The 22,493-nt window shown below is 44.5% G+C and overlaps 2 protein-coding genes across 2 annotated transcripts in view; one reads left to right on the top strand and one right to left on the bottom strand.

Moving 5' to 3' along the window:
- The window catches only part of CHAF1A (chromatin assembly factor 1 subunit A), a 31,406-nt gene extending 13,055 nt beyond the window's left edge, over window positions 1-18,351 (bottom strand). Inside the window, exons 1-8 of the mRNA XM_060232660.1 lie at window positions 18,066-18,351; window positions 16,887-16,937; window positions 14,634-15,412; window positions 7,298-7,354; window positions 6,703-6,944; window positions 5,797-5,857; window positions 5,601-5,669; window positions 1,758-1,987 (exon numbers count right to left, since the gene is read on the bottom strand). Of these exons, the coding sequence (XP_060088643.1) occupies window positions 1,758-1,987; window positions 5,601-5,669; window positions 5,797-5,857; window positions 6,703-6,944; window positions 7,298-7,354; window positions 14,634-15,412; window positions 16,887-16,935 (1,487 nt within the window). The 5' untranslated portion in view covers window positions 16,936-16,937; window positions 18,066-18,351. The remainder of the gene's footprint in view (window positions 1-1,757; window positions 1,988-5,600; window positions 5,670-5,796; window positions 5,858-6,702; window positions 6,945-7,297; window positions 7,355-14,633; window positions 15,413-16,886; window positions 16,938-18,065) is intronic.
- A 2,332-nt stretch (window positions 18,352-20,683) lies between these two features.
- Window positions 20,684-22,493, top strand: part of CENPE (centromere protein E) — a 70,841-nt gene continuing 69,031 nt past the window's right edge. Inside the window, exon 1 of the mRNA XM_060232648.1 lies at window positions 20,684-20,783. Coding sequence (XP_060088631.1) covers window positions 20,728-20,783 — 56 coding nt within the window. The 5' untranslated portion in view covers window positions 20,684-20,727. The remainder of the gene's footprint in view (window positions 20,784-22,493) is intronic.

Here is a 22,493-nt window from a genome sequence, read left to right as displayed (position 1 = left end):
TCTGGAGTACACAAAGCAGGAATTTTTTAAAAGGCACCACTTCTGAATATGCACAGAGTGCATTGCCACAAACATTGAGTAATCAGAGCCCAAGAAAGGGGGAGATTTTTACAAGCAGACTTTATCCCCAGCCCCTTTCATTTAGGAACATGAAGAAGAACTGGCACTAATCCTTTGCCAAGAGCATGTTTTCAAATGCCTGGAAGGGAGACAGGAAAGAACTTTCTCCCCCAGTTCTGATCAGAAGAGCCCCCCTAGATCAATTCAGAGGCCCATCTAACCATTTAATCTCAGTCTCCCTGCGGGATCAAATCAGCATCCAATCTAACCATGTTATCTCTTTCTCCCATAATCCCTTGCAGATGTTCCTAGAAGGCTTAGAAAGTGACACAGAGGCCCAAACCTTCCCCACTGGTGCCCTGCAACAACTAATCATCAGAGGGCCAACTGCTTTGAATGCAGAGCCATCGTGGTTGACAGCTGTCGACAGAACTGTGCTCCACTTAAACCTGTCAAAGGAGAAAAGTTGCCACCCCTGACAAATCAGTAGAGAAACAGTCCACATTTATTGAACGACTGTAATGAAAAAATCCAAGATAAGACTGCACCCTATGGGAATTTGGGTGAGATTATAAATCTTAAGGTTGCTTTGTTACTGTATGATTAATAATGATATCTGATTGGAATCTCAAACACAAATTGTATAGTGATTTTTTTAGTACTTCATGTAATTATGATCGAAAATAATATTTTAAAAAAGAAGATTTTATTTAGTTATTTACTCCAATTATGTGAGAGCCAGCATGGTGCAGAGGTTAAAATGTTGGGCTCAGATCTGGGTAAACCCAGGTTCAAAACCCATGCCATGGAAGCTTGCTGGGTGACCTTGGATCAATCATACACTCTCACCCTAAGTTACCTCACAGGATCGTTTTGAGGATAAAAAGGAGGAGAGAAAAATGATGTAGGCTTCTTTGGTTCCCCATTGGGGTAAAAGGCAGGATATACATAAAGTAAAAAATGCAGTAAATAAATTTATACCCCATCTCTCCCTAATGGGGACCCAGGGAGACTTACATAATTCTCCTCTCTTCCACTTTATCCTCACCACAACCACCCTGTGAGGTAGGTTAGGCTGAAAGTGCATGACTAGCCCAAAATCATTCAGCAATATTCCATGAGAGCCAGCATGGTATAGTGGTTAAGAGCAGCAGACTCTAATCTGGAGAATTGGGTTCAATTCTGCACTCCTCCACATGAAGCCAGCTGGGTGACCTTGGGCCAGTCACAGCTCTTTCAGACCCTTCTCAGCCCCAAAACAGGTCTAACTCACCTCCTAGTGGTATGTAATGCTAAAAGAGCTAGAACTTTAGGCTACCAGACAATCTTAGGGTCTCCTGGTTATACTACATACAATGCCATATGATGATGATGGTAATTATTCCATGGCAGAGCGGAGACCCAAACCTGGTTTTCCCAGATCCTAGTCTGACACTCTTATCTGCTACACCACTCTGTCTTTCTCTCTACAAAGTCATATGCATAATTTCACAAACCTCTTATTTCATTTCACCTCCCTCCCACCCCGTCTTTTCTGCTAGTGGTGGTACACTCCCTGATCCAACCATGGAAAGATCTCTTTGGCTTCAATTCAACCTGTTGCCTTTTTTTCTTTCTTAACGAAAAAGCCCCAGGCTCTTCAGCCTTTCTTTTTGAGGAATGGGCCACCGCCCCTTGTCCTAAGCAAAGCAACCAACCTGTTGACGTCAACACTGGTGGCGCTGCTGCGGACAAGTGTAGCTCCAGATTTGCCCGGCTCTCGGCCTTTCAGTTCTTTCAAGAGTGAAGCATCGCAGTTCTGAGCTTGCAGGAGGCAGTCTAACTGATCCATGAGATCCTGGTCAAAGGCCACGCGGCAGAGCGGGGAAAGGACCATGTTCTCCTTGATTTCAAAAGGAGCAAATTTCCCACACCAGCCAGCAAGAGTCTGGAAGAGCAAGAGAGAACGATTCAGTCCCATTTCTTAAGGTACATTTTGGGCTGACCTTTAGTCAACATTACAAGTGTGCTTGACCACCCATATCAGTTTCCTATTGTCAGCGCAGAATCATTCAAAGTGCTGGTTTCGACCTACAAAACCCAGGAAACCTTTATTTCTCAATCACTACAATTTCCACAACTGGACTAAAGAAGTCTCTGACTGCCACCCAAATTCAAATAAAGTGAACTATGAAATGTGAATATATATAATGTGAATTATGATATGAATTTGTAATGTGATATTTCTTCATGGTGATAATACATATTTGTTCCATAGTGTTTAACTTTCCTCCACCAGTATCTGAGTTTGTTTTGGATTTTCCATACACCATGGGAGCCTGTGTTTATTTTTTCTGATATATCTTGGAAGCAACAGAACTATTTTGATTGGGAGGGCTTAAGACCATGATGGCGAACCTATGACACGCGTGTCACTGGTGACACGCGAGGCAATTTGGCTGACACACTGGAAACCAAGGAGCGTGGCGAGCCGCGAGTCCTTCGGAGGCTGCTGAGCCCATCTCGGAGGAGCAGCAGCTGCTAAGGTGAAGGCAAGAAGAGGTGGCAGCAGCGCAGCGGGCCGCCGCCGCCACCTCTTTCCCCGGCTCCAAGCCGGGGGTGAGGGTGGGAGGGAAGGTTGGCCGATGCTGCCAGCACCTCGCCTTGACCTGGGGGTGGGAGGAGACAGCCTCCTGGCGCAACCCGTCCCCCACCCAAAGCAGAGGCAGCCAAACGCGCCTCCTCCTCCTCGCAACAGGGCCGAGCTTTGCAACCCCCTTTTCCCGCCCTCCCCGGGGCCTGAGAAAATAGGTGGGTACAGCAAGGAAGAAAAAAAGAGCATTGCAAAAAAAGAGGTGGGGGGGAAGAAGTGCCCTCCTCGGCGGGTCGCGCCTTTGCAATGCCAGGGCTTTGCAAATGCAGGAGCAAGGCAGGCGTGTTTTTTTCCGTTTGTTTGCACGGAGCGGCTGGGGGGGGGGGGGGGGAAGGCAGAGATGGCATTGCAGCAGTGTGTGTGGGGTGCAATTCCCGAGAGGGCGTCGCTCTTGGGCCTGTTGTGGGGCTGCCCCCCCTCCTCCTCCTCCACCCGGTCCTGGTTTTTTTTTTTGCAACCAACATGATCTTTCTCACTTTGCTCTCTCGCTCTTTCTCATGGCCGCCTGCCGGAGGCGGGGTTTCAGATTTAAAGGACAAGCTGCCCTTTTCAGCTTGGAAGAGGAGGAAGGGGGTGGGCGATGGGGGCTGTGTGTGGGTTGCAAAAGAGCAAGGGGAGGGGAGCACTGGGTCGCCCCCCTTGGCTTCCCTTGGCAAGCGCTGGAGGAGAAAAGGCGGGAAGAAAAAAAGATACACCCTTTCCCGCAGGGTTACCAATCCTGTGGGGGCAGGGGATCCCCCTCTCCCCAAAATACCCCCCCAAGTTTCAAAATGATTGGACCAGGGGGTCCAATTCTATGAGCCCCAAAAGATGGTGCCCCTATCCTTCATTATTTCCTATGGAAGAAAGGCATTTTAAAAGGTGTGCTGTCCCTTTAAATGTGATGGCCAGAACTCCCTTGGAGTTCAATTATGCTTGTCACACCCTTGTTCCTGGCTCCACCCCAATGTCTCCTGGCTCCACCCCCAAAGTCTCCTGGCTCCGCCCCCAAAGCCCCCAGATATTTCTTGAATTGGACTTGGCAACCCTAGTCTGACCTAGGCTGCAAATATCATCAAATTATTTATATTTCTTGAAGTGACACGGTGAAGTGACACACGACCCGAGGAAGACTACACTTTTTCCCGATTTTCGACACACCAAGCTGAAAAGGTTAGCCATCACTGGCTTAAGACATATTTGAAAAAAATATATACATACCACCTTCTTAGGTCTATTGCTACAGTTAACATCAACAATTAAAAAAATTACAAAGCCAGTAATATTTATCAGCAAAACAAACACAAGACACACTCAAAACTAATTTCTCAGAAAAATTCAACAGTCAACAGAATCCTGGAAGAACAACAAATCCAATCACTTAGCTGTTTTGTGGGGTGAATGATGCTTTTGTGTGTGTTTACTGCCCAGACTTGGATGGCCCAGGCTAGCCTGAGCTTGTCATGTCTCAGAAGCTAAGCAACGCTGACTCTAGTTAGTACCTGGCTCTGATTAGAACCACCAAAGCTCAAGGTTGCTATTCGGCAGCAGGCAATGGCAAACCTCTATTCATCTCTTGCCTTCTAAACTCGATGGTGTCACCATAACTTGGTTGCAACCAGCGTTCCCTCTAAGCAGAGACAGTGTGAGCTAACTCACAGTTTTTTAGCCTCCAGCTCACAGATTTTTGTCTTAGCTCAGGAAAAATAGCCCCAGAGCAAACTAATTTATGCAGTAACTCACAACTTTAAAGCCAGTAACTCACAAAGTAGAATTTTTGCTCCCAAGACTTCACAGCTTAGAGGGAGTACCGGTTGCAACTTGATCATACTTTTTATCACCACCATTCCCCATTCTCTTGCTCCTCACCCTTTGGTTCCAGTCTCAGAAAATGATGGCTATGTGGTCAACTTTTCACAGATATACCATAGAGTAGCTATTGTTATCACAGCTGTTGTCACTTTAATGTCTGCCTCTGAATATTAGGGGTGGGATAGTAGGAGGAAAGCAGCAAGGAAGGTCTGTCACTTTCTTGTCATGCTTGTGGGGCTTCCCAGAGGAATCTTACTAGCCACTGCTGGAAATAGAATGGTGGAGCGGATGGACTTTTGGTCTGTTCCAGCAGGATCCCCTCTAATGTAAGCAGATTTTTAATAATATGTGTCTTAATAGATTCTTTAGCAAGATTTCATATTTGTTTTTGGAACCTGTACTTTTTGTCCTACAATAAGGGCAAGGGAAAAAAAACCTGAAAGTATTGTGAGCTGGGTGTTAAGCTGGTGGAAAGTGGCATCAAGTCACAGTCAAGTTACTGTGACCTCTCATGGGAGTCTCAAGGCAATAGATTAACAGAGATGGTTTGCCACTGCCTACCTCTGCATGGAAGCTCCGGACTTCCTTGGCGGCCTCCCATCTAAATACTAACCGGGGTCAACTGTGCTCAGCTTCTTAGATCTGATGAGATCAGGCTAGCCTGGTCCATCCCAGTAGTAATTACAAGTTCAACTTCAGCTTCTTTCTCTCCTCCACCCCATTCAATCCCTTGCCTTCTCTATCAGCTTTCCAATGATGCCTCTCTCAGTCAGATTGGCAAATCGGATTAGAGGAAGAAGGTACATGGAGAGACTAGTAAGTCTGTGACTTGCAGGAAAAAAATGTTTTAGGTTTGTGAACAGTGTTATGTCCTGCTGCTGAAATCTGTAAAAAAAACCTCAACATTCTGTCTATATGGACTCACATGCATGATTCACACATTCCAGGGTGAAGTGGTGAAAACCTATGTACGCAGAATACAGTATTTAAAAGTGATAACTACAAACTTTAAGGGAAAAACACAAAAAGCGATAGTACAACAGAGTGTACTGAACGGATTTAAATGATACTGAAAAGGCAGCAGATAGAAAGTGATGTGCATCAGTAACAGCCTCACCTTCGGAGCAGGTGGGGTCTTTGGTTTTTGGAAGAACCGAGTGATTTCCGCTTTCTCTGCTTTGATGCGCTACAAATAAAGTTAAGAAGATTGACATAGGACCTTTAAGCACAACTCTTATTTCTGTGCAAGGGAATGTGCACCCCCCCAATCCATTGCAAATTCTAACCTCAAAGAGAAAAAAAATCATCATTACCTTCTCCTCCTCTTTCAACCGTTTCTCCTCCTCTTTCTTCCTTTTCTCTTCAAGTTTTGCCCTTTGAAATAAAGCCCATTTTCAAGAAAAGACACACAAACAACACTCCAGCAAAATTTGTGAACCCGGCAGATTGGTGCAGGGGGAGGCAGCCAGATGTTTGGAGGTGGTGCTTTGAAGACATGAAGATGGCTATGATGGGAAAGGTAGTCAAAAGCTGTTCTGCACCCACAAGACTGAGAGATAAGGCAGGCCTTAAATCTTAAGTGACAAACAAAATTAACAAATGCAACGTCTCCAAACCCAGCATAACATGGCAGTTAGGGCATTCTTGATACAGACAAGGAGCCAGGAAACAGGAGTTCGAATCCCACATGTGCCAGGATTCCCCAACATGTGGCCACTGTAAGGCTAGGCTTATTACCAGCTTTCATTCAAATGAAAAGGTTTTCAAGGCTGAAAATGAAGGATCACAAGGACCTTTAGTTCCATTCCCCCTTGAAGCTTTCCTTCTTTTTTTTTTTAATTCCCTGTTTTCTTTCTCTCTTCATCCCCCTGAACTTTCATTTCTTTGTATTCCCCCTTCTGTGATTCTTTTCACAAAATAAAGCTCTTTTGGCTTCGCATCCTGAAGAGGGTGCTCAACACCCCCACTCAAAATCCCCAGAAGTGCCACAGGCTCAAACATGTTGGGGATGCCGAACCTATGCTGCCCTTTGTCTCCTTGGAGGAAGGGTAGGATTTAAAAATGTATTATTTTATACATTACACTCAATAGACAATCTGCTTCAAGATAAAAGAATCAAGACCATGATGGTTGGGGGGGGGGGGGGATGATCCTCTTTTCAGCTTATGAGAAGGGAACTTGAAAACTTCTCATCCTATGCTCAAAGAAGACCAACTTACTCCAGTGCTTCCTGCCTCTCCTTCCTTTTTTCTTCTTTTGCTCGTAACTTTTCAGCCTTCTCTCGCTCATCTTTTTCCTTTTTCTCCCTCCTCTCCTTCTCCTTCAGTTCCTTCTCTTCTTCTTTTTTCCTCTTTGCCTCCTCCCGGGAGCGTTCTTTGGCAGCTCTCGCCTCCTCTTTCAGCCTTCCCTTCTCTTCTCGCTCAGCCTGCAGCTTCTGAAGTTTATCTGCACGTTCTTGATCCTGGGTTGCCAGAGAGAGCAGGACTTGGTCAACCCCCTTCCAAATAAAAATGTCACACAAAGAGGGGGCCAAACAGGTATATAACTCAAAGAACGGGGGAGAGAGGAAGTAGAAGTAAGACAAACAGTTTGGACAATTGACTACATCAGACCAGTGATATGTGTTTAGAAGCATTCAGGGCTTTTTTTTTTGTAGAAAAAGCCCAGCGGGAACTTATTTGCATATTAGGTCACACTCCCTGGCCTCACCATTGTTTCACACAGGAGCACAGAAAAGCAGAGTCATCTACATCTGGTAGGTACTGCTAAGGAAGTGTAAACAATTTCTTTTTTTGTCACCAGAAAAAGCCTTACTTTCTGCAGTCTCAGCTTCTCCTTTTCTGCAGCACTCCTCTGACTTTTCTGATTCATCTGGAAATGAGAAACACAGATGTATATACAACACTGGTGTTTGTTTCCTTACAACAACCAAATTGCTCGTGCATACCACTGAGACAGAGGGGGAAAGCTGGGGCACTCAAGTGAGCATGATGAAGCTTTAAACCAAAATCTGGAGGTGGAAAAAAGGGGGAGCAGGAGATAGACCTGTAAGCTCAAGTGCAAAATATACCCACATATCAACATAAGATACTAGAGAAAAACAATGTGATGGATGGAATATCTGATTTGGTGTTGAAATCATCATTTGGCCACGGAGTTTAGCGGGTGACCTTGGATCAGTGACTCACTCTCAGCCTTATCTACTGGACAGTGTTGTTGGGAGGATAAAATAGAGAATGCTTTATGCTGATCCAAACTCCTTGGAGGAAGGACAGGACACAAATGTGATAAATTAAGATGAATCCATCAGTGCTATAATCAAGACTTATAGAGTTCTTCATTGGCTGCCTCTTGTAATAGCAAATCACCTCTGGGCAGAGAGCTTTCATAAATGAGGTGAGAGAGTGGTTTCCTTTGGGGGTATCAGCAGGGCTTTTTTGAGCAGGAATGCAGTCCCGCTTGGCTTGGCATCAGGGGGTGTGGCCTAATATGCAAATGAGTTCCTGCTGGGCTTTCTCTGCAAAAAAGCCTTGTGTGAAACAATGATGCCAAGGGGTGTGACCTAATATGCAAATGAGTTTGTTGGGCTTTTTCTACAAAAAAAGCCCTGGGAATCAGTGTGGTGTTAATAGCTAGCACAGGTCTATGGAGATGTAAAAGCCCACTCACTTGCTTATTCTGTCAAATGGAAACATTGGAGATGGGGGGAGGGGGAATGAATCTTACTTTTTAAAAAATCCCTGCCCTTTTTCTCCTAGAGGATGAGGCACTGCACATAATTGTCTTCTTTTCCACTTTATCCTCACAACAGCTCTACGAGGTAGGATAGACCCAAAGGGAGCAATTGGCCTAAAGTCACCCACTGAGCTTACTAAGGGTTTGAACCTGAGTCCCCTCAATCCTAATTAGCACTAGCCACTGTGTCACAGTGGCGCTAAAAGAAAATTGTGTTAATTCTGTGGCAATCGCCAGTTACTCTTGTGTGATATTTTTGCTTTTGCAGCATATGATGCAGCCAGTTTGTAGCACTACAAATCCTTTAGATCCAAGATTTCAAAACAACTGTGTTGACAATACTTTCGCTACTATTGCATTTGACATATTGAATAATGAAAGAAACAACACTCTTGTGTTGAGACTGGAAAAGTTCTTATGCTTTCAGGTACTTGATACAGGAGTTTAGTTTGAGAGGTACTCTCACAAAACAGCTTCTGACACCTCTTGCTTCACACCTGTTTCAGATGCCTTCTTCTGTAGCATCTTGATGCAGAATGCTGATGAGTGTTATAAAGACAAAATTAAGGGACAAAGATGTGAGAAGAACAGGGAAGCTTATTTCAGCTGCAAAAAAGCTTCAGTTCTTTGATGTTAATGAAACTCAAAGTGAAAGTCCGAAATAAGCAGCTGTGGATTTTGAAGAAACCAACTTTTATTAGAGCAATAAAATCATGTCATGCTATTATTTCCCTCAAAACATTTTATTCAGTAGAACAGGGCCAGCTATTAATCTAACGGGCAAAACAAACCATCCCCTTTTTATGTACCACAATACCTGCAGCTTGCAACCATACATGTTTACTGAGAAACATGGAATTTAAATCCCAGGTGAGAGGTCACGGGACTGAAGCACTACCAAAGCATGACTCCACAACACTGCACTTTTCAATAGTAACTAGATAACCCAAATTTTTCACTTCTTTATTCAAGTTATCATGGATATGTTCAAATTGTCATGGATATTATTTCTTTGCCTGTTTTCAAGTTGCTATTTCTGACTGTTTTTACTACTGTTTCTTTTTGCTTTAAATTCTCTATCCAACTTCCTTCTCAACTCTGCATTTGTATGTCAAGTTTACTGCATGCGGATGTTCAGACTCAATTTTACCGATGGTTTGTAACCTTATTATGCTGCTCACTGTTTCAGTTCTGTATACTTTGATGAATATATTCATTTCTATTGAAAATCTATAATATTATTTAATTAAATAAAAAATCTGATTGATTATTGTCAGTTGCAACCAACTCTGGGCAGATTGTTAAAGAAACTAAGATATAATCCAAATGAATAAACAAACAAACAAAAAGATTTATGTATCAGATCTATTTGATTCACCTACATCTTCATTTGCCCTGAGCTGGATGGGCTAGATATTAGCCTGATATCATCAAATCTTGGAATCTCAGAAGGGAGACCACTGAGGACATCCAGGGCCACTATACAAAGGCAACAATGGCAAACCACCTTTGAATGTTTCTTGCCTTGAAATCCTAGGGGTCACCATGAGTGGGCTGTGACTCAATGGCATTATCCACCACCACATCTTTATTCTGTCTTTCTTTCATCATGAATTTTAAGGTAACACACATAAGGAGAGGGAAGAGGAAAAGTCCCAGAAGATTGACAATGAACACGCTCAAAGGCGCTCAGCTGAACAATAGCCCAGCTGTGAACCCTAGATCACACTTTGAGATCTGTTCTATTTCAACTTGTCATTTTTTCTTAAAACAGCTTAGGAGGAAGCTGCTGACAGCACCGTCTCTAACTCTTGATGCATTTGTACAGTGGAAATGCTTCTGGTTCCCTGCCACTAAAGTTTCACCAAATATGTTGCATTTTCATAGAGAGTTTGTACCATCTGCCTTTAGCTATTTAGGCAGAACAAAATAGTGAAATGGATCTAACCTCAACAGCAGCAATCACCTGTCCAAACAGCCCTGGCTTTGCCCCTGAATGTTACTTGATTTGTGAACCAGACAAGACATTAACACAATGCAGGATGTTTAGTGCAACCCCTAAGAAGAAATTTACTCCAGACTGAGTCCAATAAAACAGAAATGGCTCTGCAGAGGATTCTGCTGTAAACCATGCTAGATCCATTACATTATCCTAAATCTGCTGCAAGAATAGAGTTGTTCTTAAATTTACGTACATTTTGGTCTCTCTTCAAGGAGCAGCCTTGTACATGAGAGATTATCTCAAAATTGTAACAACTCCATGAGGTAAGCCAGGCTGAGAACACAGGTGCTAGCTGTAGATATACACACCTCACCCCTCTGAAGCAGGAACATAAGAGAAGCTGCACCCCTTCCACAAAGCAATGCTTTAGTGCCAGCCCTTTGGTATACTCTTGCATTAAAAACACTGTTCAAAAGCAAACTGTCCAACTGCTTAAAGATGCTCCCTATCAGCCACAAGGTTTTCAATCAAATTAATTGAAGCAACTAATCAAATCAGTTGAAGCGATTAATCAACAAATCCGTGTTTCCGAGCCTGAGTGTCAGGACCCAAAAGTGGGTCAAGGGCCAGCCAGCACTTAATGGCTGCCTTTTCCTTTTCCTCACCTCCCTTTTGTGTTTTGGAAATCAAGATCTGACCCTGGAAGTAGTATTTTCCATGTCATTTCTTAGTTGGTATTTTCCCTTCAATGCATGTACATGTGGATCAAGTAAAACATGTCCTGATAACTACTTTAATGAGGATCTCAGGGGGGATTAGATGGCAAAATAGAAAAGGAGAGGGTGGATGAAGGCTGGATTGTAACTTCCATATGAAAATACTGTATATGTCAGAATGCCACTTGCCTGGGGTTTATAGTGCGGGCAGCTGTGCCCTTTGTAAGATATATGTTGGTTTTTAAAGAACCAGGCCACTGTGGAAAATAGAATGCTGAACTAGGTGGGTGCCAATGTCATAGTTTGTCAAGGGTCCCCAAACCTTGGGCCAGCCAAAGTAAATTTGAATTTGTGGATCACCGTATCAAAAAAAGTTAGGATAGGAACCACTGATTTTAATGATACAGACCTCATCTGTGGACTCCCCCCTTGCCCATTCCTCAGCAAGAAACACAGTCAAAGATCCTCACTAAGCACACAAGCACAAAATCTTTTGACAATTGGTGGGATACACAATAATCAATGGGACCCATCAGGCTGTGTTCAAGAGACCATTTCTCCTTGTGATATTTTCAATAATGTGGTGAGTGACCCTTGTGAAGGTAGAAAGGCAAGATACAAACTTTGTAAAATAAATACATAGCGCACTACAGGAAAATGAGCCCTAAAGCAATCATGTTAAAATTGGTTATTATTCAGCATTCCTGAAGCCTTCCTAAACCTGAAGGAGAGATTGCTGCTTTATAGCTCAGGCACCTGTCTCCAAAAAATGCCCATTCATTTCCAAAGCATGCCATCACCTAGTTATTTTAGTCCCACTCCAACAGCAACCTAAACCACATCCTTCCTCTCCTGGGACTAAAGGTCACTCAATTGGAAGCCTACAGGTGCAATTACCTGAGCCTTTAAAGAAAGGAGACACCCATTTTCTGTCAGACTTTCCCCTTTTGTTTGAATAGCTGGCAGCACCCTGCAACACAAGAAGCTCTGTATTCTTGGCTTGGAATTGAGCCAGATGATAAATGACAGCTTAGCCAGAACACCAGGGATGACCAATTGGCTGCCTGTTAAACAATTTTACCTGTACCCCTGCTGGCAGCTCTCCAAAATCATAAGCACAGTTCGAATGTCTGCGCATCAGTTTGACTCATGAAGCAAATAGTGTAAAAAGAAAGCTAAGTATTTTGAACTTTGATCACCACCTGCCTTTTTAGGTTTTGTTTGGCTCCTGCTTGACAAAATGTGTTTCCTATTACAAAGATAATTTACACTGACTTTAGGACAAAATATGTGAAGATCAGAAAGAAACTCCAGGAAAAAACATTCTTTCCCCTCAAGTTCTCCCCCACCCCAGTTTTTTGGAAAAGCTGGAAACTTTGGGGAGCACTGGAAAAACTCTAGACATATTTTCCGTTAAAAGAATTTTACTCAAAAGAAGTCTTGCATGCTTAAAATGTACAATATAAGAAGATATTGGATTTGTATCCCGCCCTCCACTCCGAAGAGTCTCAGAGCGGCTCACAATCTCCTTTTCCTTCCTCTCCCACAACAGACACCCTGTGAGGTGGGTGGGGCTGAGAGAGCTCTCACAGCAGCTGCCTTTTCAAGGACAACCTCTGCCAGAGCTATGGCTGACCCAAGGCCATGCTAGCAGGTGCAAGTGGAGGAGTGGGGAATCAAACCCGGGTCTCCCAGATAAGAGTCCGCACACTTAACCACTACACCAAACTGGCTCTCAGAATATAGAGATTTCTGTGTAAGAATGTACAGCATTTGAAGAAGCTGGATGGCCCAGACTAGTCTGATCTTGTCAGATCTCAAATGTTAAGCATGTTAGTACTTGAATAGGAGACCATTAAGGAAGACCAGGATTGTGACCGAGAGGTAGGTAATGCCTCTTTCCTTGAAAACTCTATAAGGTTGCCATTAAGTCAGCTGCAACTGAACAGCAGTTTCTACCATCACCACACGTATGTGTTTGTGCACACAAACATGGACAATACACTAAAAACCAAGATAAATCTGTCCATTAAAGAGGCTGTTTCTGGCTTCAAGAGGAGAGCAGACATCAGTGCTAGCTTGTCTATGGTGACTTGTCTATGGCCCTGAATCCACTGTCCTAGTCAGACAGTCAGCATGGTGTTATGGTTAGGAGTGCCAGACTCTAATCTGGAAAACTAGGTTTACTTCCTGAAGCTCCACAAGAAGCCTGCTGGATGATCTTGAGCCAGTTACAGTTCTCTCAGAGCTCTCTCAGCCTCACTAACCTTACAAGGTGCCTGTTGTGGGAAAACAAAGGGAAAGGTGATTGTAAGCCAATTGGGATTCCTTAAGGCAGAGAAAGGTGGGGTAGGAAAACCTTCTCCTCCTCTTCTTTTCCACCTCAAAGGACTGAGACACAAATGCAGTCAGGGAAACACACCTGATGACTTATTGCCCTGGCTTGCTGACAGCATCATTAGCATTTTCAAAGGTGCGTTTTTGTAAAAGGGGTGAGAATGGTTTCCTTTGTGTTTTTCTTGACGTGACTGATTTAGTTCATAGTTAATTTGTAATAGTGTATATAATAGAATACTGAAAGAGTTTTATGATGCAATGGTATAACACAAGTTACATTGTGACTAAATGTTTCTACTTAAATAATACACTTTTTATAATAGACAAAAGAATTTGGGCCTTCTATTTCCAACTTTTATTTTGCCCTGCCTCTCAAATGTCAAAAACTGAGACACATATGACTCGAGAAAGGTACTACAGGGTATAAAAATATGCATCTCTCTCTAGCACCGGGTGTTTTTGACATTTCACTTGTAGAAAATTAAGGCTTTTGATATTTTTAAATTTTATAAATATGCCAACTAGTACAATCATCTATGCATTCTATATTGTCAAAACAGTAAAATAGTTTTTGGCTAGATAAGAAGGTACTGTACATATTTCAACTTTTTCATCAAATTCCCATTTCCCCCTTTCAAAAGCAACCCCTCCCCCCCCACCCATAGCTACAAAATTTCAGGACATCTCTATATAGGAGATAAGTCTGAGCATGGGGCTGGGCTGCATGCACCCAGGGCTTTTTTTGTAGCGGGAATTCCTTTGCATATTAAGCTACACACTCCTGATGTAGCCAATCCTCCAAGAACTAACAGGGCTCTTCTTACAGGGTCTACTGTAAGCTCTTGGGGGGGGGGGGGGGACTGGCTACATCAGGGGTGTGTGGCCTAATATGCAAAGGATTCCTGCTACAAAAAAATGCCCTGCATGCAACAATACACTTTTGGCTGCAAGGCACCCACCAGGCAAACAAAGCACCAGCTGGGCCTAATACACATTGTGACAAATGGCCAGTTTATAGATCCAAGTAGGCAGCCTGCTGGTCTGAAGCAACAGAACAAAGCAGTAGACAAGTTGCAACTTTAAGACCAACTAAGTTTTATTTAGAATGTAAGCTTTCGAATGCTCTAAGTAGACTTCATCAGACAAAAAATGGTCAGTTTATGCCATTAAGGAGTAGAATACTCTGCCAGGAATTCCCAGAAATGGCAGACAAGGAATATGCAAGCACTGCGTCTGAGAAACATGGGGCAACAATAGTGCTGAAGACAAGACCCCTGAGAGATGGAAAAAGGATAAAGCAGCCAATGCAAGGGAATGGAAACAGAACGGATCAATTCTGCACCTTCAACAGAATCAAAAGTTCTCCAAGCCACCAAACACATTTCTACTACCTTTGCCAATTTTTGTAACAGATACTAACCTTTTGGACAGGCGTTGAAGAGGCTAATGGACTGGGATCTCTAGTTTGCTCATGGGCAGGCAGACTCTCAGGTGAGCTGGTAGAAGAGAGAGAACTGAAGGAGGAATCTGTGCATGTAGAGTTCTCTACATGACAAGACCCACTTGTGTCGTTTCCGGAAGGCAGGCTTCTTTCCAAAGGTGCAACTTGGAGGGGTCTGACTGCCATGATATCCTCCAAGAGAACCACTGGCATTTTTCTCTGAAACAGAACATTCTTGAGTTCACCTTTCTTGGCCCTACTGACTTCTGTCTCCACAAGCGACAAATCTGATAATTCACTTTTATGTGCTGCAGCTGGGGAAAGAGAATCAGTTTCTGCCAGAACATCCACTTGGCTACTGCAAACAGGTTTTTGTGAACTGGGTTTGCTTACAATCTCCTCTTTAGCTTTCTCTGTCAATACATCTTCTGCTTTTGATGTGCCATGATCTCCCTTATCACTTGGTCCATCGCTAGAATCCTCTGTCAAGTCTATTGAGGGTAAAGACAGACTTATATTGTTTTTCTGCACAAAGCTATCTAGTGGACCCTTCCCATTAACAAGTTTTGGAATAAACTGTGTTTCGGTTTCCACCTGGCAACTGTTCTCTGCATCATCCGGTGACAGATGAGATGAACTGGGACACTGAGCGTTGTTCTGATCAAGAACATTTTGAGAGTTCCTTGATTTTTTGACTCCAGAGTCTGCATCGAGTTTCTCCTTCGGCACAGGATTCAAACGCTTGAAAGGCAGTCGAGCTGAAACAGCAAGGAGTCACAGTTAAGAGAAGTATTAAATACCTGAAGGGAAGGGGCTCTATTTCAGTAGAGGAGCACCAGCTTTTCATACACAAGGCCCAGGTTTAAATTCCTATTGTGCCCAATTTAAGGTAGCAGGGCTAGGAAAGACTCTCATGTATATGAGTTCCCTGAGAGCTTCCGTTAATAACAGCAAACAGTTCTGAGCTACACAGAACCATAGTCTGACTCAAAATGCCTCACTGCTCAGTAGTTGCTTTTCAGGCAGTAAACACCAGGTTCAACCTCTTGACCTCTCTGGTTATATGATCATAGGTATTGTTTATTAAGATTATGTTCACATACTAGAGGTTACACAGTTTATGTACAAGTCAGCAGAAACCTACTTGAACTATGCTTTTCATTCTCAAGCATAGCCCTCACCCCCTCTGAATAATATGTTGACATGGGCAGAGTTGATTCAAGAAGATTCAGGTTTAAATCCCTAATAAACTACAAAGCTCAGAGCATACATTTAGGCCAATAATAATCTTTCAGTATAACCTACTTCACATGGTGGAGGAATGTATGATATTGTGCAAATATACTATTATCTAAAATACTAATTTGTGTGTGTGTGTTAACAGCCATAAAGTCTTATGAGAATCCTATGAATGACCTCCAAAACTCATGAACAGCCGTAAAATCATAGAATTGGAAGGGTCCTCCAGGGTCATCTAGTCCAACCCCCTGCACAGTGCAGGAACTTCACAAATACCTCCTTCCCTCACACACATCCCCAGTGAGCCCTACTCCATACCCAGAGGATGGCAAAAACCTCCAGGATCCCTTGCCAAACTGGCCTGGAGAAAAATTGCTGCCTGACCCCAAAGTGGCAATCAGCATTTCCCTGGGCATGGAAGAAAGGGCCATGGGAATGATCCCATTCTCGTGATCTACCTAATTCACAGATCACAGAGCTTGCTCAGGTCTTGCAAACTGAGGGCCATGATTTCCTTTATTAAAAAGCAGGTCAAATATTTAGGTACCAGAAACGGTTAAAAACAAACTAGGGCTCACCTTCTGGTTTTAGTATTCAATTATAAAAGACACACACCCCCCACTGCCATGCCTATATTCAGGGCAGGTTTCCCCCCGATTGTCATTACCATTTTTTGCCTTGATAACCTTGAAAAGATAAGAGTACTCTCCCTCATCCTGTTAACATGGACAACGTTGTGTCACCACTGTTTCATCCTGCCCTCTCTACCCAGAATCCCATCAGTATAAGTGAATCAATTAGAGTAGCAGCATCCATACCAGCACACCAAGGCTTGAAAATAACAGTGAGCAAACAGCACTTGTGTGTAATATAACCATAAGATGCAAGGAAAATAACTGTCCGTAAGGAAAATAATTTAGCATGACAATGCTGAGTGTGAAGTGCATTAAACATCAAATAACTTTACCCCACCCCTTCCATGAGCAGGTTTACCTTGTATGAGTTTCCTGGCTGGTGTTGCTGACTTAGCTCGACACTCCATAGCTGCAAAGAGCAAAAGGGACGTAATTAGTATCCCAATCAAAATTCTGCACATAAGACTACTAAGATTAAATACGAATGTAGACACCAAGTGGAGCCACAGTTTTAATGGAAGTTCTAATGGAACCCCCCAACCCAACTTTATTCAGTAAACATTCTGAATAAAACTTGGCTGGTCTTAAAGGTGCTACTGGACTCCAACTTTGCTCTATTGCTTCAGACCAACATGGCTGCCCACCTGAATCTCGCTCTAGAATGATCAACATCTCCTCGTCAGCAGGGCTGGCCATGCACAAGTATAAGCATGGTGTACTATCCCAGACTTTGGCATGAATACAGACTCTGCCTCAAACCTCTAAACTCAAGCAGATCTCCCATAGGAGAACCCCCACCTCACCATCCACTATGCCGCCCACAGGCCCCTACGCTTTCTTCCCCCTAACTCTTGACACCTCCCTCTCAGGAGGTTGTCCCCAAAGCCTTCCCCACCACTCTCGTCATCCCATTCAATGCCAATCTCCAACCCAGCCCTCTCTTAACCCCCCACCCCACTCTTAACCCTTCCAACCCCCCCTCTTTCCTCCGCCCTATCGCCACCCCCCAATCCCTCAGATCTGATTTACATTTAACTCCCTTCAACCGGAGTTAACCCTTTATGAGCATGGGGGAGGAGCTATCCTTCCCCCACTGAACATATGGGCAAGAGAATCAAAATTTAAAAGTCAGGGAAGGCAAATTGAAGGGGACAAACTGACTGGAGGGGAAGCCACCCGAAAAGGACTTCGATTCAAACCAAACCCGTGGGGGAGGCAAAATTCTCGAGGGGGCCCCCCTTCTTCCTCCTTGGGCTTTTTTTGTAGCAGGAGCTCCTTTGCATATTAAATCCTGATGTAGCCAATCCTCCTGGAGCTTACAGTAGGGCCTGTAATGACCCCTATAAGCTCTTGGAGGATGGGCTACATTAGTGGGGTGTGGCCTAATACGCAAAGGAGTTCCTGCTACAAAAAAAAGCCCATTGGGGAAAGGAATTACCCTGCCCCTCCCGTACAGATATCATTTCCAATGACCAGTTTCAGCGGGCAGAATAGCTGAGGGAAGGAATCCTGGGTCTTTCCCCCGCACCCTTCCTACCGGCCACTCGTCCTCCTTCGCCGCCTGAGAGGAAACCGCGCGCGGGGAAGAGCCGCCACCGGGCCCCCCTCGGGCCTTTCACCTCCCAAATGACATAACCGGGAGCCTGAGGGGGGTGGGGAGAGAGGCGAGTGCGCGCGCGTCCCCGGCGGGCCGCTTTTCCCTCCTGCTCCCCGTGACGGCTCTCCCTGCCCCCTCCCCCGCTCGCGCTTGTATTTGGCGGGAGTTTGAGCCACCTTCGCGCTCCTCTGCCCTGATTGGGCAGGACCGAGGCCACTCGCTGACGAAACACGCAAGCGCAATACGCCCCCACAAACACTTCGTTTCCCCCCCCCCTCTAGAAGCTCTCGCGAGAGTCATGGTTCAAAGGAACGAGAAGATCTTCCGAGAGACCATAGAGACGGGGGTCGGTTAGAAGGGTATATTTTGTTAATCAGATGTAGGAGGTGGGAAATTGTGGAATTGCGCGAGGAATGTTGTATTCATAAAGAGGTTTTGTGCGTTAACAAAATCTGCGTCCTGCATATGAGCTGAACTTCAAGGGAGCTTACATTCTGAGTAAAACTTAGTTGGTGTTAAAGGTGGCAGTTGTCTACTGCTTTGTTCCGTTGCTTCAGACCAACACGGCTGCCCGCTTGGATCAATTTTCAAGGGAGTTATCTGCTTCGGCTATAGTATAGAGACTGCTGACCCAGTGTCTAACATCAACTCAATTTCATGACTCTTCCCCCGAGGGACTAACAGTTATCTTAACAGTACACATAATTCTTTTTGCCTCAGAGATATTTCTATTCCCATTCCCATTCAAAACATTTACATCAGGTACTTGGATTGCATGCACCTGATGATTATTCTGGCGGCTATAACAAGTCTTAAAAAAAGTCCAAATTTTTTGCAATGACTACATCGTACTCCTTTTGCAGGGCACTTAGGATCATTTGCCAGGTGTTTTATAGAGCCACAACGGAAACATGTTTCTATTGGCATTCTGTGCCTCTGGTTTCCTGGCTTTCCAACCTGTTCCTTCAGTTCTTTTACAGAGTCTTGAATTTGTCTTGGCACTTTCTGCAACAGTTCCACTTCTTTTATTCCACCTCCAGTGCCCAAACTTATCAACTTAGTTTCATTCAAAGCTACTTCGGTTTGGGTTGCTATCGCTATAGCTTTATCCAAAGAAAGTTCTGGTTCCAAAAGTAGCCGCTCCCTTATGCAAGGTACAGCTGTCTTTTCAACCAGCTGATCTCTGATCATCTCATCAGCCAACACTCTAAACTCACAGGGGCCAATTAAGTCTGCTTAATTAAGTTTAGATAGTCTGCTTAATTAAGTTTAGATTGTAGAAAAAGCCCAGCAGGAACTTATTTGCATAAGTTCCCCCTGATAGCACCGTTGTTCAGCAGGAACTCATTTGCATATTAGGTAACACCCCTGATGCCAAGCCAGCCGGAACTGTGCGTTTCTGCTCAAAAAAGCCCTGCCTATAGGTAGAGCAGCAAATTAGCACACAGCATAATGAAGATGTTTAACAGACACATTTGTTTGGGTTTATTGGGGTGTGTGTGTCATAAGTGGAACAAATATCAGAACTGGAGACTGATGTGCAACCGAACCTTTCATAGCAGGAGTCAAGTTGCACCTTTAAGACCAACGAAGTTATATTCAGAATGTTAAGCTTTTGTGTGCTAGAAACACACTTCATCAAACAATTGGCTAACGAAGCTTACATTCTGAATAAAACTTTGTTGGTCTTAAAGTACAACTTGACTCCTGCTGTGTTCTACTGCTTCAGACCAACACGGCTGTCCACCTGGATCTATGTACTTTTCATAATTGTGGAATGATGTGAGACTAATTAACTGAGACCCTGTTGTGGAAAGCTGAGAGTAATTAACTGAGACCCTGTTGTAGAATGCTGAGAATGAGTAACTGAGAGCCTACTGGGCAGCCGTGTTGGTCTGAAGGTAGGTTCCTGTTTTATCTTTATCATGTTGCACATGCCAATTTGTTGCTCACCCTCTACCTATATGTATGAACTGGTAAATTCCATTTAATTGTTTCTGAGAAACAATGCTTGTATAAAACTTCACGAAAGCTTGTATAAAATGTCATTGGTCTTAAATTTGCCCCTTTCTAACTGAAACTTGCTGTTACACTACATAAGGGGTGGCCAAATTTGTTTGATGTAAAAAGCCACATAGAATAAACATCAGGTGTTTGAGAGCTGCAAGACATGAACATCAGATGTTGGCAGGCAGGCGAATAGAGGGAGGAGGAGGGAGAGAGAGGTGGAAAGAAAGAAACTTGAAATGCATTCTCCAAGCTGCCAGTTGGCTTGGTTTGGAGAAGTGATTTAGAGAGACAAACGTCTTCTCCAAGCCAGCGGGGTGGATAGCGCGGGCTTGGAGAGCCGCGCAATAAGTATGAAAGAACCAAATGTGACCCTCAAGTCTCAATTTGGCCACCCTTAACTATACTGTTCGCTACTCCCTGGTTGCTGTTAAATGGGCCCACCCATTTTCTCCACGTCAGTCACAACAGTAATAGGATCCACCTCAATGGGCGGGCAGTATGGAGAGCGACCAATAGAAAAGGCTCTGGGTCGAAATTTAAACGCTGGAACAGAAGCTCTGCCCAAGGGAGGGAGGGTGGGAGAGCCGGCGAAATGGCGGACGAGGGGGCTGTGACGGTCTGCGTGAGGGTGCGGCCGCTTATCGAAAGGTGCCTTTCTGGTTGTCACGGGGGGTGGGTCTCTTTGTGTGTGTGTTCTGTGAGGCTGTCTCTTGAAAGCCATTCTGGTGCGCTTATTTGGGATTAAGCCCCACTGTGGTCAATGGGGGTAGAGCCGGGTGGGCAGCTGTGTTGGTCTGAAGCATCAGAACAAAGCCAGTTTGGTGTAGTGGTTAAGTGCGCCGACTCTTATCTGGGAGAACCGGGTTTGATTCACCTCTCCTTCATTTGCAGCTGCTGGAATGGCCTTGGGTCAGCCATAGCTCTGGCAGAGGTTGTCCTTGAAAGGGCAGCTACTGTCCGAACTCTCTCAGCCCTGCCTACCTCACAGGGTGTCTGTTGGGGGGGAGGGTAAAGGAGACTGTGACTGCTCTGCGGCTCTGAGATTCAGAGTATAGGAAAGGTCCCTTGTGCAAGCACCAGTTGTTTCCAATTCTGAGGTGATGTTGTTCTCACATTTTCACTGCAGACTTTTTATGGGGTGGTTTGCTATTGCCTTCCCCAGTCATCTACACTTTCCCCCCAGCAAGCACGGTACTCATTTGACCAACCTCGGAAGGATGGAAGGCTGAGTCAACCTCGAGCCGGCTACCTGAAAACCCAGCTTCCGCCAGGGATCGAACTCAGGTCATGAGCTTAGGACTGCAGTACTGCAGCTTTAAATCTGATATCTTCTCAAAGCTAGAATCCAGTAGCACCTTTAAGGCCAACAACATTTAGAAGAAGATATTGGATTTATATCCTGCCCTCCTCTCTGAAGAGTCTCAGAGCGGCTCACAATCTTTTACCTTCCTCCCCCACAACAGACACCCTGTGAGGTGGGTGGGGCTGAAGAGGGCTCTCACAGCAGCTGCCCTTTCAAGGACAACCTTTGCCAGAGCTATGGCTGACCCAAGGCCATTCCAGCAGGTGCAATTGGAGGAGTGGGGAATCAAACCCGGTTCTCCCAGATAAGAGAGCTATGGCTGACCCAAGGCCATTCCAGCAGGTGCAAGTGGAGGAGTGGGGAATCAAACCCGGTTCTCCCAGATAAGAGAGCTCTGGCTGACCCAAGGCCATTCCAGCAGGTGCAAGTGGAGGAGTGGGGAATCAAACCCGGTTCTCCCAGATAAGAGAGCTATGGCTGACCCAAGGCCATTCCAGCAGGTGCAAGTGGAGGAGTGGGGAATCAAACCCGGTTCTCCCCGATAAGAGTCCACACACTTCACCACTACACCAAACTGGCTTATTCAAGGTGTAAGCTTTTGTGTGCATGTGCATTTTTCAGATACAATGAAATGTTGCATGTTAATTTGCTGTTTACCCATATAGAAACTGGTAGCTTGGAGAATTCATTAAAAGTTCAAGTTGCTTTCTTTCCACTTTCTTCCCCATCTTCCTTCCTTCCTTCCTTCCAACATCTGACATTCATGTCTTGCAGCTCTCAACACCTGATGTTTATTCTGTGTGGCTCTTAGTTAAGCAAGTGTGGCCACCCCAAACACACATGCACCCTGATGCTCCTTCTAAGCTGTGGAGTCTTGTGATAAAAAAAAAAATCTACTTTGTTAGCTATTGGCATTGCAGTTGTGAGCGAGCAATTTGACTGCAGCATAAACTAGTTTTCTGTGAGCCATCCTTCTCGAGCTAAGACAAAAATGTGTGAGCCGAGGCTAAAAAACTATGAGCTGTCTCACACTAAGTTTAGAGGGAGCACTGTGT

The sequence above is a fragment of the Heteronotia binoei genome, chromosome 2 (genome assembly GCF_032191835.1).
Source record: "Heteronotia binoei isolate CCM8104 ecotype False Entrance Well chromosome 2, APGP_CSIRO_Hbin_v1, whole genome shotgun sequence".
Classification (NCBI taxonomy): Eukaryota; Metazoa; Chordata; class Lepidosauria; order Squamata; family Gekkonidae; genus Heteronotia; species Heteronotia binoei.
This window is presented reverse-complemented; position numbering and strand designations above follow the sequence as displayed.